This window comes from Panthera tigris, chromosome B2 (assembly GCF_018350195.1).
Source record: "Panthera tigris isolate Pti1 chromosome B2, P.tigris_Pti1_mat1.1, whole genome shotgun sequence".
NCBI classification, from domain to species: domain Eukaryota; kingdom Metazoa; phylum Chordata; class Mammalia; order Carnivora; family Felidae; genus Panthera; species Panthera tigris.
In genome coordinates this window covers 97,044,064-97,062,627 of record NC_056664.1, presented here as the reverse complement: position 1 = coordinate 97,062,627, position 18,564 = coordinate 97,044,064, and the positions used below count along the sequence as shown (strand labels likewise).

General features: G+C 33.2%; 1 protein-coding gene across 4 annotated transcripts in view; it reads right to left on the bottom strand.

Annotated features, from left to right (window-relative positions):
* The window catches only part of AFG1L (AFG1 like ATPase), a 196,737-nt gene that overhangs the window by 91,714 nt on the left and 86,459 nt on the right, over positions 1 to 18,564 (bottom strand). For all 4 annotated transcript variants that reach the window (XM_007078748.3, XM_042986922.1, XM_042986923.1 and 1 more), the window contains exon 8: positions 2,091 to 2,149. In XM_007078748.3, coding sequence (XP_007078810.2) covers positions 2,091 to 2,149 — 59 coding nt within the window. The remainder of the gene's footprint in view (positions 1 to 2,090; positions 2,150 to 18,564) is intronic.

Genomic DNA, 18,564 nt, shown 5'->3' with positions numbered 1-18,564 from the left:
GATTTCTGCTATACAGTTCTCTCAGCTGGGTCAAAATGCAAGAGTAACACTAGCATATGTGAATAGACGAAATGTCATTTAAATAAATATGAAACAAACTTTCCTTACAAAGGAAACCTCATATGCCCACCAAAAAAGTTCCAGGGAAACCAGCCACAGCATATATTTACCTGGCTGATGTTTTGTTACATGTGAAAAGTCTTGAATAAACGGGACATTTTAAATACTTTCTTATCCAATAAGATATTCAGTTTCCTAGGAATTTTAGTTTGTGTTCAATTTCAAATTGTACATTATTTATTTCAGTTCTTGTTCAATTTCAAATTTGGATAATTTATCTCTTTGGGTTTCTTCCTCTCTACAAATATATATATATATATATATGTATATATATATATATGTATATATATATATATACATATATATATATATACACACACACACACACAATACATATACTATATATATATATACAATACATATATATATACAATACATATATATATACAATACATATATATATACAATACATATATGTATATATATACATATATATATGGAGAGAGAGAGGGTTAAAAAGTGAAAAAATTAAACCCAATCTGGCCAATTTAGTTGTTTATTAATAATGCTATTATATATTAAAGTATGACAAATTACTGGCCAAAAAATAAGGTTTGTGGTTAAAAAAAAAAAAAGTATACATACAAAGTTCCCTGAGAACCTTTAACTTGTTTCATTCTGTGAGCCTTCTCTCTTTACATTTTGTATATTTTATGCTACATGAAGATACTATTTTTAGTACCCATTTTTCTTAGCTTCCTTGTTTATATTTTGGTATCTACATGTACCAAATTACTTTGGATTCCCAGCATGAAGAAAACACTGTACATTTATTTTCCCCCCAAATGCAAAACATGAATATAAAGGGGAAAAAAATACTAACAGCATAAATCTTCAAAGAGTACTTTTCCTTACATCTATAAATATCTCAGAGAAATTAAAAACCTCTGGGAACTTAAAATTGCTCAAGGAAAAAGATGTTTTAATTCTCCCAAGTATAGCACAGGGAATAAAGTTTGGTACCAATAATTTGAAAAAGACTATCTGACTGTATCTTTAGAATACTTGTAGAAAAAAATAGATTTACTTCTCCTTCTTGATAAGAATTTTTGAGGTTTTAGATTTTTAAAAATAATACAACCTCATCCCTTCTTCAGTTATATTGCTATAGACTGGGAAAAATTATGTACCGAAGAATTATGGGAGTTATATTTTGGCACATATGCTTATTTTTGGTACTGTTTTTGGTACTTCATTTTGCTTTGTATTATAGATATTTGTGTATGTCCTATATGCCCAACTAGATTATAAATGACTTGTAAGCAAGAACAGCCTATTTCATGATTGCATTACCCATCATGCCCAAAGTAGCACTTTGCACATAGTAGGTTCTCAATAAGTATTGGTAAAATATAGAATTATTGAATAATTGTATAAAAATTTATTTAAATTAACAGTGAAAAAAGAGGCTATTTTATTCTTAATCATCTTGTAATGAAGACTATTTCAAACTCCATGCAGTGATGATACACACAAATATTTAAACTATTTATGTGCCTCAACTTGACATAATTTCATAACTTGATGGCAATCACATTTAAATATATTAGAATATTTTTGTAATAATGCTACTCTAGAATAGCAACTTTAATAGCTGAGAAAACACGTTAAAGACCATTAACCTTAAAAAAATAGAGAACATTAAACATTTTTTTCAGAAATCAATGTGTAAGGTTAAATATTCCACTATAATATTTATGAGCAAACCTCAAATTAGAATTTATAAATGCAAACTATCAAATGTTTCAGTTAGACAATAATTTAGACTATATTTTATAATTTCTCCTGTGTACACATTGATGAATACTATATAAAAAACATTCTTTTCTCCTTTAGTGTCTTTGACTATAACTATCTAATATCAAAATGAATTCTGCTTGAATGCAAGACCATAGGCAATCCTATAAAAGCCCTTAATTATCAATCAATATGATATTAATCAGTGAACACAAGTAAGTGATTTTCCTTACCTTTAGAACAGCAATGAATGGTACAAAGTTAGCTCTCTGGAGTCCATTTTTATAGAGATCTGAAAGAAAAAATTGATATTAGCATTTTACATAGCCTAAAATCAATGTTAACTCATATTTTGGCCTGAGAAATAAAGCTTTTATTTATAAAAAAGATAAACATGCAAAAGAAAAATAACCAAAATGATTTCCATTCTGGTACTACACAAAATTCATTCTTAATAAGAAGAAAAATTAATAATTACAGAAAGAAGATCAAAAGACATTCAATCAAATTAGCTTTAAAGTATAATAAAAAGCAATGAAAGAATTTCAAAGATATCACAAATATTCCTAAGTCAATAACTCAACACAAGATATATACTTAAAAGTATTTAATATTTGAAAATATAGAATTTTACTAGTAAAGGAATTATATTGTCTTCTATCTCAATCTATAGTAAAAATTCTTAGTACATAATTAAAAATGTAGGACAAGATTAGCCTTTTAATAAAATACATCAACAGACAGAGCTGTGCATATATTTGTATCAAAGTTATATATTTAACATAAAGGTGAATAACACTAAGGCCACTTTACTTTAAAAGAAATTACCCCAAAATTAACATTCCATTCTCAATAGACTATAAATTTAATGCATTTATAAATAATAAATTGCTCGTATCTTGTGCTTTACAATGGTAATTTTCATATATGCATGTGTCACAGTGTACGTATGTTTAGACACATATTCACACACATAAACACATACCCAAGAGCAAAAAAGTGAAAGGGGGCAACAAATTTTAAACTTTGCATATTTTATTTTATTCTTCCTTTTTTCTTCCCTTCTAAAAAAAGACTTGGAATTTTATTCAAGAGATTGAACTTTTATTGTATATAAAACATTCCTTTTAAAAGTAAAATCTAAAGTAATGAGATTTTTTTTAAGTATAAAAATGTGAACAGTAAAAAGTTTCTCAATAATAAAACTCATGAATTAGATTATGTGTCTCAATTTTCTTTTAAACATTGCATTATAGGGTTCTTTCTAGATTTCCTTGTTTATAGAAAATGTGATAACTGAGACAGACTTCAACTGCCACATTTGCTTATAGAAATAAAACATGGTCATTAGGAAACATTTATTCTCTTTAGAAAAATATCCATCACAATACCATTACAGTGTATAAAGTATTTGCAAAGTTCTTTGGTTACTTAAGGACCAGAGGCTTTAATTCAGTTACATTTAATATTTTTATTTAGAGATATTATAAAAGGTAAGATAATGCTGGCCAGACTGTTAGAATTTCAACATTCAAAATGAGAGATTTCCTTTCCTATAGTCAATACCTCAAATGAGTAAAATGGCTAAAATGTAGAAAATGGGTTATAAAATTAGCTATTTTCATAGTCTTCCCTAATTACCAAGTTGCTGGGAAAGGTGCATAAAAATAATGCTGTATGATAAGAGTTGACAGCCATGATTATGACTAAGTGGTTAAAAAAATAAAATAATTTTAAATACACTCAATGTTTATAGCAGCTTTACTCATAAAAGCTAAAAACTTCAGCTTTATTTATAATGGCCAAAAACTGGAAGCAATCCAAATGTCCATCACTAGGTGAGTGGATAAACAGACTGTGGCATTTCTGTACAAAGAAATACTACTTAGCAATAAAAAGGATAAACTACTCATACAACAAAATAGATGAATCTCAAAATAATTATGCAGAGTAAGGGCCAGGCATTAAAAAAAAAGGGTACATACTGTTTGATTCCATTTATACAAAACTCTAGAAAAAGCACATTAAAGCTACAATAACAAAAAGCAAATGAGTGGTTGCCTAGAGAAGGGGCAAGGAGGATGACAGCGACAACCGGGACAGATGAAAAAAGGGAGAGAGCAAAGTTCTGAGTGTGATGGAAATGTTCATTATATTGGCTTTGGTGATGATTTCACAGATGTATACACATGCCAATATTTTATAAATTGTATCCTTTAAATATGTACCAATTATTGCATATTATACCTTAATAAGTTCTTCTAAAATTTATTGGGAAAAATACCAAAGGGAATACTGAAGAACACAATGTTATAGAATTAACACTAAGATATCACACTAATGAAAGTCTATCTATGTTAAGGTAACCTTTTGGTATTACAGAATAACATCTTTGTTATGGACACATAAGGCTCTGAGTTGTAACTTAACAAGCGCGCACCCTTTAGTGGGTCCATGACAATGTACCCACTTGTAAAGTAGGATGTAAAGCCCCACTTATAGTATTCTTGATTAAAAGTTTCCACTCATCAGCAAAATCAAATAATAATACCTGTAAGTCTTCAAGAGTTAATTTTTAAAAGGGTTAACTTTTTAAAAATCTGTGTTTATAAAGATATACAATTCAAACTTTATGCTCTGAAAAGTATTTTCTAAACAGAATTCTAAACAAAATTCATTTGGCTTGAAAACCTTTAGGTTTTTATAGGACACTTAAGTGAAAAAGAGCTGTACTCATTAAATTGAAGAGTTTTTTGCAATTCAAATATTATGCTAATTATCAATGCAATAGATCCATCTCCTGAAATGTTATTTAGCTACCAATTTTTTCATACTAGTCGTTTAATATTATTTTTCCCAGACATAAAGATTTTATGATACATTTATATCAACATTTGTCATTGTTTACTAAATACTGTTTAAAAATTCACCAGAAGTTCTTGCCTACGATTTTTTAACGACCTCTAAACACAGTTAAGTGAGCACTTGGTCATATAAGAGAGTGTACTGGAATTATGGCACATTCATTTTTTGAGAATGGTTATAAGGACCTCTACATTCTCCACAGTGAATAACTATAATAATACTTACAGATGAAACAGATGCAAAGAGGATTTTTAAAGTAATTACAAGGATCTAATGTACATGGATATACAGATATTTTCCTTAAAAATCCAAACATCCCAGAAGAGGTTATATACAAACCTAATGGTAACCATAGATCAAAAACCACGAATAAATATGTAAAGAATAAAGAGAAAGAAATCCAAACATATCACTAAACAATTCAGCAAAACATGAAAAAAATGGCAAGTAAGGATCAGAGAAAATCTTTACAAACAACCACAAAACAAATAATAAAATGACAATAAATATATATCTATCAATAATTACTTTGAATGTAAATGGTCTTAGTGCCTCAATCAAAAGACACAGGGTGAAAGAATGGACAAAAAAAATAAGACCCATCTATATGTTGCCTACATGAGACCCATTTCAAACCAAAAGACACTTGCAGATTAAAAGTAAGGGGACAGAGAAACATCTAGCATGCAAATGGTTATCAAAAGAAAACCAGAGTAAAAATGCTTACATTGGGCAAAATAGACTTTAAAACAAAGAGTGTAATAGGAGACACAGAACACCATATACTAACCAAGGGACGATCCAACAAGACCTAACAATTGTAAATATCTATGTGCCCAACATACAAGGACCCAAATACATAAAACAGTTAATAATAAACATAATTACAGTAACAAGCATAAAAGAATTAATCAATAATAATACAGTACAATAATTAATAGATAATAATAATAATACAATAATACTTAACACTCTACTTACATCAATAGATCATCTACACAAAAAAAATCAACAAGGAAACAATGGCTTTGAATGACACACTGGACCAAGTGAATTTAACAGATATAATCAGAACATTCCATCTGAAAACAGAATACACATTCTAGTCAAGTGCACATGGAACATTCCCCAGAATAGATCTCATTTTAGTTCATAAAATAAGCCTCAACAAATTCAAGAAGACTGAAATCATACCATGAATCTTTTCTGACCACAAGGCTATAAAAGTAGAAGTTAGACACAAGAAAAAATCTGGAAAGACGATAAATACATGGAAGTTAAATAACATGCTACTAAACAATGAATGGGTCAACAAGGAAATCAAAGAAAAATTTAAACAGTACATGGAAACAAATGAAAATGAAAACACAATGGTCCAAAATCTTTGGGATGTAGCAAAAGCAGTCATTAGAATGAAGTTTACAGCAACACAGGCCTACATCAAGAGAAGAAAAATCTGAAATAAACAACCTAAGCTTGCAACTAAATGAGCTATAAAGAGAACAACAAACAAAATCTAAAACCAGGAGAAGGAAGGTAATAATAAAGATTAGAGCAGAAATAAATGATATGGAACTAAAAACAATATAACAGATCAATGAAACCAAAAAAATCAGTAAAATTGACAAACCTCTAGCCAAATTTATCAAGAAAAAAAGAGAAAGGACTCAAATAAAATCACAAGCGAGTCAGAAGAAATAACAACCAACACCACAGAAATATAAACAATTATAAGAGAATATTATGAAAAACTATATGCCAACAAATTGGACAACCTAGGAGAAATGGATAAATTCTTAGAAGAGATAGAACATTTGAACAGACTTATAACCAGAAAAGAAATTCAATAAGTAATCAAAAACTCCCAACAAACAAAAAGTCCAGAACCAGAAGGTTTCACAGGTAAATTCTACCAAAAATGTAAACAGGAGTTAATACCTATAATTCTCAAACTATTCCAAAAACTAGAAAAGGAAAGAAACTTCCAAATTCATTCCATGAGACCAGCATTACCCTGATACCAAATCCAGTTAAAGACATCACAAAAAAAGAAAACTACAAGCCAATGTATCTGATGAAAATAGATGTAAAAATCCTCAATAAAATACTAGCAAAACAAATTCAACAATGCATTAAAAAAATCATTCACCATGATCAAGTGGGATTTATTCCTAGGTTGCAGGAGTGGTTTAATATTTGCAAACCAATCACATCAATAAGAGAAAGGATAAGAACCATATGATCATTTCAATAGATGCAGAAAAAGCATTTGACAAAGTAGAACATCCATTCACGATAAAAACCCTCAATAAAATAGGTTCAAAGGGAACATTCCTCAACATAATAAAGGCCATATATGGAAAAAACCCAGAGCTATCATCGTCCTCAATCAGAAAAAAACTAAGAGATTTTACCTGAAGATCTACAAGACAAGGATGTCCACTCTCACTACCTTTTAACAGAGTACTAGAAGTCCTAGCCACAGCAATCACACAAAAAACAAAAAGAAATAAAAGGCATCCAATTGGTAAGGAAGAAGTAAGGTTTTCATCATTTGCAGATGACATTACATAGAAAACCTGAAAGACCCCACCAAAAAAATGCTGGAACCGATAAATAAATTCAGTAAGGTCGCAGGATGCAAAATCAATACACAGAAATCTGTTGCATTTATACACACAAATAATGAGGCAGAAGAGAAATTAAGAAAACAATCCCATTTATAAATATACCAAAAACAGTAAGATACATACCTAGGAATAAACCTAACCAAAGAGGTGAAAAACCTATACTCTGAAAACTATGAAACATTGATGAAAGAAATTGAAATGACACAAAGAAATGGAAAAACATTCCATACTTACAAATTGGCACAACAAATATTGTTAAAATGTCTATACTACCCAAAGTGATCTACACATTTAATGCAATCCCTATCAAAATACCACCAATATTTTTCACAGAACTGAAACAAACAATTCCAAAATTTGCATGGAACCACAAAAGACCCCAAATAGGCAAAGAAATCTTGAAAAAGAAAAGAAAAGCTACAGGTATCACAATTCCAGACTTCAAGTTATATTACAAAGCTGTAGTAATCAAAACAGCATGGTACTGGCAAAAATACACATAGTTAAATAAAAGACAATGGAAAACCCAGAAAGAAACCCACAACTATATGGTCAATTAATCTTCAATAAAGCAGGAAAGAATATCCAGTGGGAAAAAGACAGTCTCTTCAACAAATGGTGCTGGGAAAACTGGACAGCAACATGCAAAAGAATGAAATTGGACCACTTTCTTACACCATTTACACAAAAAATTCAAAATGGATTAAAGACCTAAATGTGAGACATGAAACCATAAAAATTGTAGCAAAGAACACAGCAGTAACTTCTTTGACATCAGCTGTATCAACTTTTTTTCTAGATATGCCTCCTGAGACAAGGGAAACAAAAGCAAAAATAAACTATTGGGACTCCATCAAAATGAAAAGCTTCTGCACAACAAAGAAAACAATCAACAAAACTAAGAGATAACCTAAGGAATGGGAGAAGATATTTGCAAATGACACATCTGATAAAGGGTTAGTATTCAAAATCTATAAAGAACTAATACAACTCAACACCCCCCCCAAAAATAATTCAATTAAAAAATGGGCAGAAGACACAAATAGACATTTATCCACAGAAGACATTCAGATGGCCAACAGACACATGAAAAGATATACACCATCACTTACCATCAGGGAAATGCAAATCAAAAGTACAGTGAGATAGCACCTCACATCTGTCAGAATGGCTAAAATCAACAACACAAGAAACAACATGTGTTGGCTAGGATGTGGAAAAAAAGGAACCCTCATGCACTGTTTGAGGGAATGCAAACTGGTGCAACCACTGTGGCAAACAGTATGGAGGTTCCACCAAAAGTTAAAAATAGAACTACCCTCCAAACCAGAAATCACACTACTGGATATTTACTGAAAGAATACAAAAACACTAATTCAAAGGGATACATGCTCCCCTGTATTTATAGCAGCATTATTTACAATTAATTGATGAATAGATAAAGAAGATGTGGCATATACACACAATGGAGTATTATGTAGCCATAAAAAAGAATGAAGTCTTGCCATTTGCAGTGACATGAATGGAGCTGGTGAGTACAATGCTAAGTGAAATAAGTCAGAGAAAGACAAATACCATGGTTTTAGACAAATGTGGAATTTAAGAAACAAAAAAAACAAGCAAATGGAAAAAAAGAGAAAGACAAATCAAGAAACAGACTCTTAATTACAAACTGATGGTTACCAGCAGGGAGGTGGTGAAGGATGGGCTAAATAGGTGATGGGGATTAAGGAGTGCACTTGCCATGATGAGCACTGGGTGATGTATGTAAGTATTATATCGCTATATTGTATACTTGAAACTAATATAACACTGTACGTTAATGAACTGGAATTAAAATAAAAACTTAAAAAAGAATTCCAAGTGTCAAAAGTAACAGGGTATAATGCTTATTTATATAAGTACATATCTGTTGAGAGTAAGAAAACATTTAGGACAGATAATTAAAAGGAGTGTTCCTATAAATTAACACAAAAAAAGTGCATGGCTTTATGGAACCAATCTGATTTATCCTTCCAGGAGATTCTTATTTTAGTATAGATTAAAAGAAAATGGTCCCTTTAGACCATTTAAGAAGCAAGAACTATGTAGCTTTAAAAAAAAAAAAACAACTAATTGGAGATGCAATAGTTACTAAATGCATTGATAATACAGCTAATTAAATGTTCCCATTGGATGGTATATTATCATTTTATATTCAACATACATTCATGAATTCCTACTATATAGCTATGCTGAAATGAGTGTTAAAGACAAAAGATAAATGAAATAAATAAATAAACTAGGATTTACAGAATACTTACTAGGAGTCAGGCAATTCGCTTGGCAATGTATGCAAATCACAGTAACACAACAAAGCAGGTATTTCTGCCTCCCTTTTACAGATAAAGAAACTGATACTGAGAGTTTCAGGTAATTTGTTGAATTTCCTGCCAGTGATTGGCGTACCTAGGAGTCAAGGTCTTTAATGACGTTAAAACTTGTGGACTTTTTCAGAACCATGTTGTGACCCGTTCAACTTACCACAGCTGACAGACACAACCAGACCATAACCATGATTCAAGGTGAAAAGGGACAGAAGGTATAAACATAATACACAGAGCACAAAGCTATTCAGTTTATCATGGTTCAAAGACAGCTTTACAGAGATAAGAGTGGCACTAGACCACCCTGGAAAAGTGAGCAATGCCACCAAGCAGCAAGGAAGTAAGGGTATATCCATAATATTTAGGTCTTTGATTTTATTAGTTTTCTTCTTATCCACCCTGTTTCTTCTTCTTCTGTTCATTTTTTCCTGACATTTTCAGATTATTTGAATTTATTTTTAAATTCCTTTTTCATCTGACTACTGGGCTTTATTTTTGTTCTTGTTCCATGGGCTATAATATATATCCTTAACTTTTCATACTCAGAATCAATATCGTATCACCTCACAAAAAAGTGTAGAAAACTTATATCAATATAAGTACCTCCAAACTCCCCACTTTATGGGATGGGTATCATAGACATCATATCTACATATAATAACAAGCCCTAGAAGATAATATTATAATTGCATGAAAACCAATTATTTCTATTTTTTAAAAATTAAGAAGAAAAGCTAGTTATATTTACCACAATATTTATAATTTCTGATGCTCTTCATTTCTTCTTAAGGATCCAAGTGTCCATCCATTATCATTTACTTTCTACCTGAGAAACTTCTTTTAGAATATCTTATAGTTCAGGCCCAATGGTGATGAATTCTTTACTTCTTTTTTTTTTAATCAGAACGTCTTTATTTTGTCTTTATTCCTTTTTTTAATTGAACTATAGTTGACACACCATGTTATATTACTTCAGGTGTGCAACACAGTGATTTTACAAGTCTAAACATCACGCTATGCTCACCACAAGCGTAGCTACCATCTGTTACCTATAACACGATTACAATACTATTGACTATATTCTCTATGCCATACCTTTCATTCCCATGACTTATTCATTCTATAACTGGAAGCCTATACCTCTTACTCCCCTTCACCCATTTTGCCCATCCTCCCTTCTGGCAACGACCAGTTTGTTCTCTGTATTTATGTTTTTTTCTGTTTTCTTTTTTAGATTCCACATACAAGTGGAATCACAAGATATTTTTCTTTTTCTGTCTGACTTTTTCACTTAGCATAACACCCTCTAGGTCCATTCATGTTGTCGCTAATGGCAAGATCTTGGTTTTTTTATGGCTGAGTAGTATTCCATTGTGTGTGTGTGTTTGTGTGTTTGTGTGTGTGTGTGTGTGTGTATACACACCAAATCTTCTTTATCCATTCATCTATCAATGGACACTTAGGACACTTAGGCTGCTTCCATATCTTGGCTATTGTAAATATTGCTGCAATGAACATCAGGGTGCATATAATTTTGCAAATAAGTGTTTTCATTTTCTTTCACTAAATACCCAGGAGTGAAATTACTGGATCATATGCTATTTTTATTTTTAATTTTTTGAGATACCTCCATATTGTTTTCCACAGTAGTTATGCCAATATATATTCTCACCAACAGGGCACAAAGGTTGCAAATACTCACCAACACTTGCTATTTCTTGTCTTCTTGACACTAGCCATTCTGACAAGTGTAAGATGATATCTCATTGTGGTTTTGATTTGCATTTCACTGATGATTAGTGATATTGAACATACTTTCATGTGTCTATTGACTATCTGGATGTCTTCCTTGGAAAAATGTCTATCAGCCCTCTGCCCATTTTTTAATTGGATTATTTGGAATTTTGGTGTTCAGTTTCTTATGTTCTTTATAGATTTTGGATATTGGCCCCTTATTGGATACATCATTTGCAAATACCTTCTCCTATTGATTTCTCATTCTGTTGATGGTTTCCTTTGCTGTACAGAAACTTTTTTATCTTGGTGTAGACAATAATTTGTCTTTATTCTTGAAGGACATTTTTGTTTCATAAACAACTCTAGGTTGATGGGTTTTTTCCCCTAGCATAAAGACATAGTTCCATGGTTGCTGGCCTCCATAGTTCCTAATGGAAGTCATCAGAAGCTAATCATTGTTCCCCTGTATTTAATATGCTATTTTTCTCTGGATGCTTCTAGATTGTTTTACATTAGGTTTTTAGCAGTTTGACTACAATATGCCTAGCAGTGTTTTCTTGTATTTCCTCCGCTTCAATTTCACTGAGTTTCTTGAATCTGTAGATTTTTGTCTCCCACAGATTAGGAAATTTGCGATCATTATCTTCAAAAGTTTTTCTGCCTCATTCTTTCTTCTTGCCTTCTGGGATTCCAATTAGAACTATGTTCTAAAGCTTGTTATGGTTCTACAAATTCTTAAAGCTCTATTTCTTTTCTTCTATCACTTGGTCTCCATTCTTCACATTGGATAATTTCAAGTTCTCTGACTCTCTGCTCAGTTATTTCCATCTGCTATTAAGCTCATCAAGTGAATTTTTATGTAAGATACTGTCTTTTTTAATTCTAAATTTTAAACTTAGAACTTTTTTATGATTTCTATTTCTCTGCTGAGATTTCCTATCTCTTCATTCATTATGAACATATCTTCTTTAACTCATTTCTCTAACAATTATTGTTATGATTGTTACTTTAAAGTCTATTGGGGTTGGTCTGTGTTGATTGTTTTTTCTCTTGGGTCATACTTTACTCATTCTTCACTTTGAGATTGTGTTCTGGGCCTTGTGGATTCTGTTTCATTCTCTGAAGACTGTCAATATTTTTGTTTTAGCAAGAAATTACCTTAGATGGACTCGAACTACAAACAGAAATCTCAGTTCAGGACCCTACCTTTAGTTAGGAAGTTTGTGATCTACTCTGCAAATGTATGGTTCAGAGATCAGAGACTTGGGCAGGATTTATACACAGAACTTAGAGCTACAGCCATCTAGTTCATTCTGGGATTCACTTCTCATTTCTCTGCAGTAATGCTAGCCCCAAACTCTGCATCTGGTTCTTCAGGCCAGAAACACTGTGGGTTTTCTATCAGAATTTCAGTCATTCAGCGCAGTACTGACTTTACCTGCCCTAAAGGTGACAACCATTAAGAAAGATATTCTCTCCAATTTTGGACCTACTTCTAAGTCTTATCTGCCCTGACATTTTTTCACTCTCTAAGACCTTCAAATAGTTGTGTTATATATTTTATTCAGAATTTATTATTATTGTCTGCAAGAAGGCCATTTGGCTAGAAGCTTAGGGCTTTGAGCTAGGAACTCAGCCATATCAGTTTTAGTTTTTAATAGATAAATGTATCCCATTGATATTTCCTGTTGACATGCTTGATCTTGTTTCATGCTCTATGCATACTTATTTTCTGTTTCTTCTGCTTTCTAGTTTTTGCTCTAAGAAATATTTTTTCTTTTACCTTATTTATACTTATTTGAAAAGTATACCTTAAATTCTAAAATACTTGACTGTATATTTCCCCAGTGGTAAGTACCACAAATTATGATGCTGTCACTCAGAATCAGTAAACTCTCTCTCCAAGGGGAAGAAAATTTACAAATATCTAAGCAAGCAGTAACTACAAACATTTATTTACACTCAATTCATTGGTATCATCAATTTTCTTATTTCAAACATTTCTTTTTGAGAAACATTAAGACCTCTTTCCTCCAGGGCACGCACTTTTTTTTTCTTTATCATATTCTCTTTATTCTATTTGTGCATACTTCTTAAACATTAGTGATTTCATTTTCTAATTTCTGAGTAAATAGGTTTTCAATTCAATCTGCCTTCTCTCCACTTAGATCTTCTATATTATACAGTCTATATTTTCCTGATTTTTAAAGAATATAAAACAGAAATTTCCTAATATTTACTTCTCTCTTTTCTACTTATTGTTCCCATATTATGGTATTTTCTTTTTACATGACCTTGAAAAAGGAGTGGTATGACTAATCTCAGAGAATCCCTATAATCAAGATATGTGTTTTTTCCTTGGTTCCCTTCCCTATCCTCCCAGTTGTTCTTATACTCTTTCTGTCTCTACTGTAGTTCAATGTTAAAAAGTGATAGGTGGCATCCTTCCTTTGTTCATACTTGTAGTAGAAATACCAATGTCCCAACTAAGCATAATAATGACTTTTGAACAGATATACACGTTTTTGGTATCATATTAAGAAACTAGAGGAGGGCCCAAGATGGAGGAACCGCATGGAAGGGTTTTTTTTTTTTTTGCATGTCTCGTCCCTGAAATACAGCCAGATGAACACTAAACCATCCTGCACACCTAGAAAACTGATTTGAGGATTAACACAACAATCTGCACAACCTGAACCAGAGAACTCAGCAGGTACACAGCATGGAGAGGTGAACTGGGGGAGAAAGGCACAGAGGGCAGGGAGCTGTTTTTGCTTGTGGAGAGAGGACAGAGATGGGGGAAGAATACAGAGGGCATCCCCTCCGCCTGAAATCAGCTGGAGAGAAAAGAAAGAGTACACAAGGGACAGAATACACAAGGGACAAAACAAAAAAAAGGGAAAAAGGAGAAAGGAGAGGACTTAAATTCCATTAAGACTCTATAAACAGAGGGAGCACAGAGTCTGAAACTCCGCAGCTCAATACCTGGCAGTGCTCTGGTGGGAAGGGCAAATCCCCAGGAGCAGAGAGCAAGATCCTCAGGGTCCTTAGGATATATGGGAAGAGGCAGTTCCCCTGTTGGGAGGACTTTTGGTAGAGGCTGTGCCACCTCCCCATAGCCAAATGTCCCAGTGGATCCCAGAGAACATCCACATTCGCTGGTGCTGGAACAAGGATGTTGGGAGGAAGCCTGTGCCAGATGTGTGTTGTTATTTTCATAATCCCTAAAACGCTGCTGCTACATGATTGCATGAACTTTTTCTGGGGCAGGCTGGCACCCAGCCACAGTCTCTGGGCATCAGCAGCAGCATGGTCTCCCGAACATTCCTAGAAGCAGGCCAGCATTGCTCATTGAGACCCTCCCCCAGAAGGTCTGAGTGGGTCAAAACCACAGTCCCTCAGAAGTGAGGGGTTGGGAAACACAGCCGCATATGACATAAAACTCAGGAGGGAGGTGCCACCTGGCAACCTGATGGCTTGGTCACAGACAGTGTAAAAGCAGGGAGTGGACAAAAGCCAGAGACAAAGGAGGGGTGTGCAAATGCTGGTCGGGAAGGACACTGTTCCAACACTAGAGACTGGATAGCTGAGTGACACGATGTTCACCCTTCCCACGCATGTGCATACACACCTACAAGCACCACAACAATCCATCCCGGTAAGCTAAGCATCGCCATCTAGTGGAGAATGGAGCCATTACACTAAGCCCCGCCCAACTGGACCAACCTTGCTCTCCAGGAACAACACAAGTCTCTCCGCCTGCTTAGTTTACAGACTATAAAGTGCCTCTTAGTTCGACTTCTAGGGGAAACCAAGGTAATTTCAATCATACCTCACTCTGTTTGCTGGTCCATCTATTCAATTTTTTTTTCTTTTCTATTTCTTGAATATAGAATGAGAAAAAAATGTGTTTTTATTTTCCATTTCTATTAAAAATATTTTTCTTTACATTTTTCCTACTACATCTTTTACTTTTTTGTAAATTTTTCAAATTCTATTTTTTTACTTCCATCTTTCATTTTATTCTATTTCATTGTATTCGTTTTTTCAAACTTTCAACCATTTTCTTTTTTTTCTTTTCTTTTCTTATCCTTCCCTTTTTTCTCTATCAAGCTCCTTTCAACAACCAGACCAGAACACACCTAGGATCTAGCATCCTTTATTTGACATTTTTGTGTTGTTTTTAATTTTTTAATTTTAAGGGTTTTTTTTTACCTTATTAATTCCTTTTCTTCAAAATGATGAAATGAAGGAATTCACCCCAAAAGAAAGAACAGGAAGAAATGACAGGCACTTAATCAACACAGATACAAACAAGATGTCTGAACCAGAATTTAGAATCACAATAATAAGAATACTAGCAGGGGTTGAAAACAGATTAGAATCCCTTTCTGCAGAGATAAAAGCTAGTCAAGATGAAAAAAAAAAAAATGCTGTAACTGAGGTGCAATCTCAAATGGATGCCACAGCGGCAAGGATGGATGAGGCAGAACAGCAAATCAGCGATACAGAGGACAAACTTAATGGAGAACAATGAAGCAGAAAAAAAGAGGGAGACTAACACAAAAGAGCATGATTTAAGAATTAGAGCAATCAGTGACTCATTAAAAAGGAACAACATCAGAATCATAGGGGTCCCAGAAGATGATGATAGAGAAAAAGGGGTAGAAGAGTTATGTAAGCAAATCATAGCAGAAAACTTTCCTAACCCAGGGAAAGACAGAGATCTCAAAATACAGGAAGCACAGAGGACTCCCATTAGATTCAACAAAAACCAATCATCAACAAGGCATATCATAGTCAAATTCACAAAATACTCAGGCTAAGAAAGAATCATGAAAGCAGCAAGGAAAAAAAAGTCCTTAACCTACAAGGGAAGACAGTTAGGTGTGCAGCAGACCTATCCACAGAAACTTGGCAGGCCAGAAAGGATTGGCAGGATATATTCAATGTGCTGAATCAGAAAAATATGCAGCCAAGAATTCTTTATCCAGCAAGGCTATCATTCAACATAGAAGAAGAGATAAAAAGTTTCCCGGACAAACAAAAATTAAAGGAATTCGTGACCACTAAATCAGCTCTGCAAGAAATTTTAAGGGGGACTCTCTGAAGGGAGAAAAAATGGGGGGAAAAAAAGACCAAAAGCAACAAAGACTAGAAAGGACCAGAGAACACCACCAGAAACTCCAAATCTACAGGCAACATAATGGCAATAAATTCATATCTTTCCATACTCACTCTACACGTCAATGGACTAAATGCTCCAATCAAAAGACTTAGGGTAACAGAATGGATAATAAAACAAGATCTGTCTATATGCTGTTTACAAGAGACCCACTTTAGACCTAAAGACACCTTCAGATTGAAAATAAGTGGATGGAGAACCATCTGTCATCCTAATGGTCACCAAAAGAGTAGCCATAGTTATATCAGACAATCTAGATTTTAAAATAAAGACGACAACAAGAGATGAAGAAGGGCATTATATCATAACTAAGGGGTCAATCCACCAAGAAGATCTAACAATTGTGAACATTTATGCTCCAAATGTGGAAGAACACAAATATATAAATCAATTAATCACAAACATAAAGAAACTCTTTGATAATAATACCATATAGCAAGGGACTTCAACACCCCACTTACAACAATGGACAGATAATCTAAACAGAATATCAACAAGGAAACAATGGCTTTGAATGACACACTGGATCAGATGGTCTTAACAGACATATTCAGAATATTTCATCCTAAAGCAGAATACTCATTCTTCACCAGTGCACATGGAACATTCTCCAGAATAGATCACTTACTGGGACATAAATCAGCCCTCAACAAGTAGAAAAAAGATCAAGATCATACCACACATTTTCAGACCACAATGCTATGGAACTCTAAATCAACCACAAGAAAAAATGTGGAAAGATAACAAATACTTGGAGACTAAAGACCATCCTACTAAAGAATGAATGGGCTAAACAAGAAGTTAAAGAAGAAATTAAAAAGTTCATGGAAGCCAAAGAAAATGATAACACAACAGCCCAAAACCTCAGGGATGCAGCAAAGGCGGTCATAAGAAAGAAATATACAGCATCCAGGCCGTCCTAAAGAAGGAAGAAAGGTCAAAGATACACAACCTAACTTTACACCTTTTTGTTTGTTTGTTTATTCATTTTTGAAAGAGACAGACACAGAATGCAAGTGTGTTAGGGAAACCAGAAGCTGGTTCTTTGAAAGAAATAACAAAATTGATAAACCTGTAGCCAGATTGATCAAAAAGAAAAAGGAAAGGACCCAAATAAATAAAATCAAGAATGAAAGAGGAGAGATCACAACCAACAGAGCAGAAAGAAAAACAATAATGAGAATATGAGCAATTATACACCAATAAAATGGGCAATCTGAAAGAAATGGACAAATCCTAGAAACATATAAACTACCAAAACTGAAACAGGAAGAAATAGAAAACTTGAACAGACCCATAACCAGTAAAGAAATCAAATTAGTAATCAAAAATCTCCCAAAACACAGGAGTCCAGGGCCAGATGGCTTTCCAGAGGAATTCTGCCAAACATGTAAGGAAGAGTTAACACCTATTCTCTTGAAGGTGTTCCAAAAAATACAAATGGAAGGAAAACTTCCTAACTCTTTCTATGAAACCAACATTACCTTGATTCCAAAACCAGACAGAGACCCCACTAAAAAAGAGAACTATAGACCAATTTCCCTGATGAACATGAACGCAAAAATCCTCAACAAGATACTAGCCAACTAGATCCAATAATACATTTAAAAAGTTATTCACCATGACCAACTGGGATTTATACCTGGGATGCAGGGCTAGTTCAATATCCACAAAACAATCAATGTGATACATCACATCAATAAAAGAAAGGACAGGAACTACATGATCCTCTCAATAGATGCAGAGAAAGCATTTCACAAAATACAGCATCCTTTCTTGATAAAAACCCTCAAGAAAGTAGGGATAAAAGGATCATACCTCAAGATCATAAAAGCCATATACAAAGGACCCACCACTAATATCATCCTCAATGGGGAAAAACTGAGAGCTTTCCGCTTAAGGTAAGAAACAAGACAGGGATGTC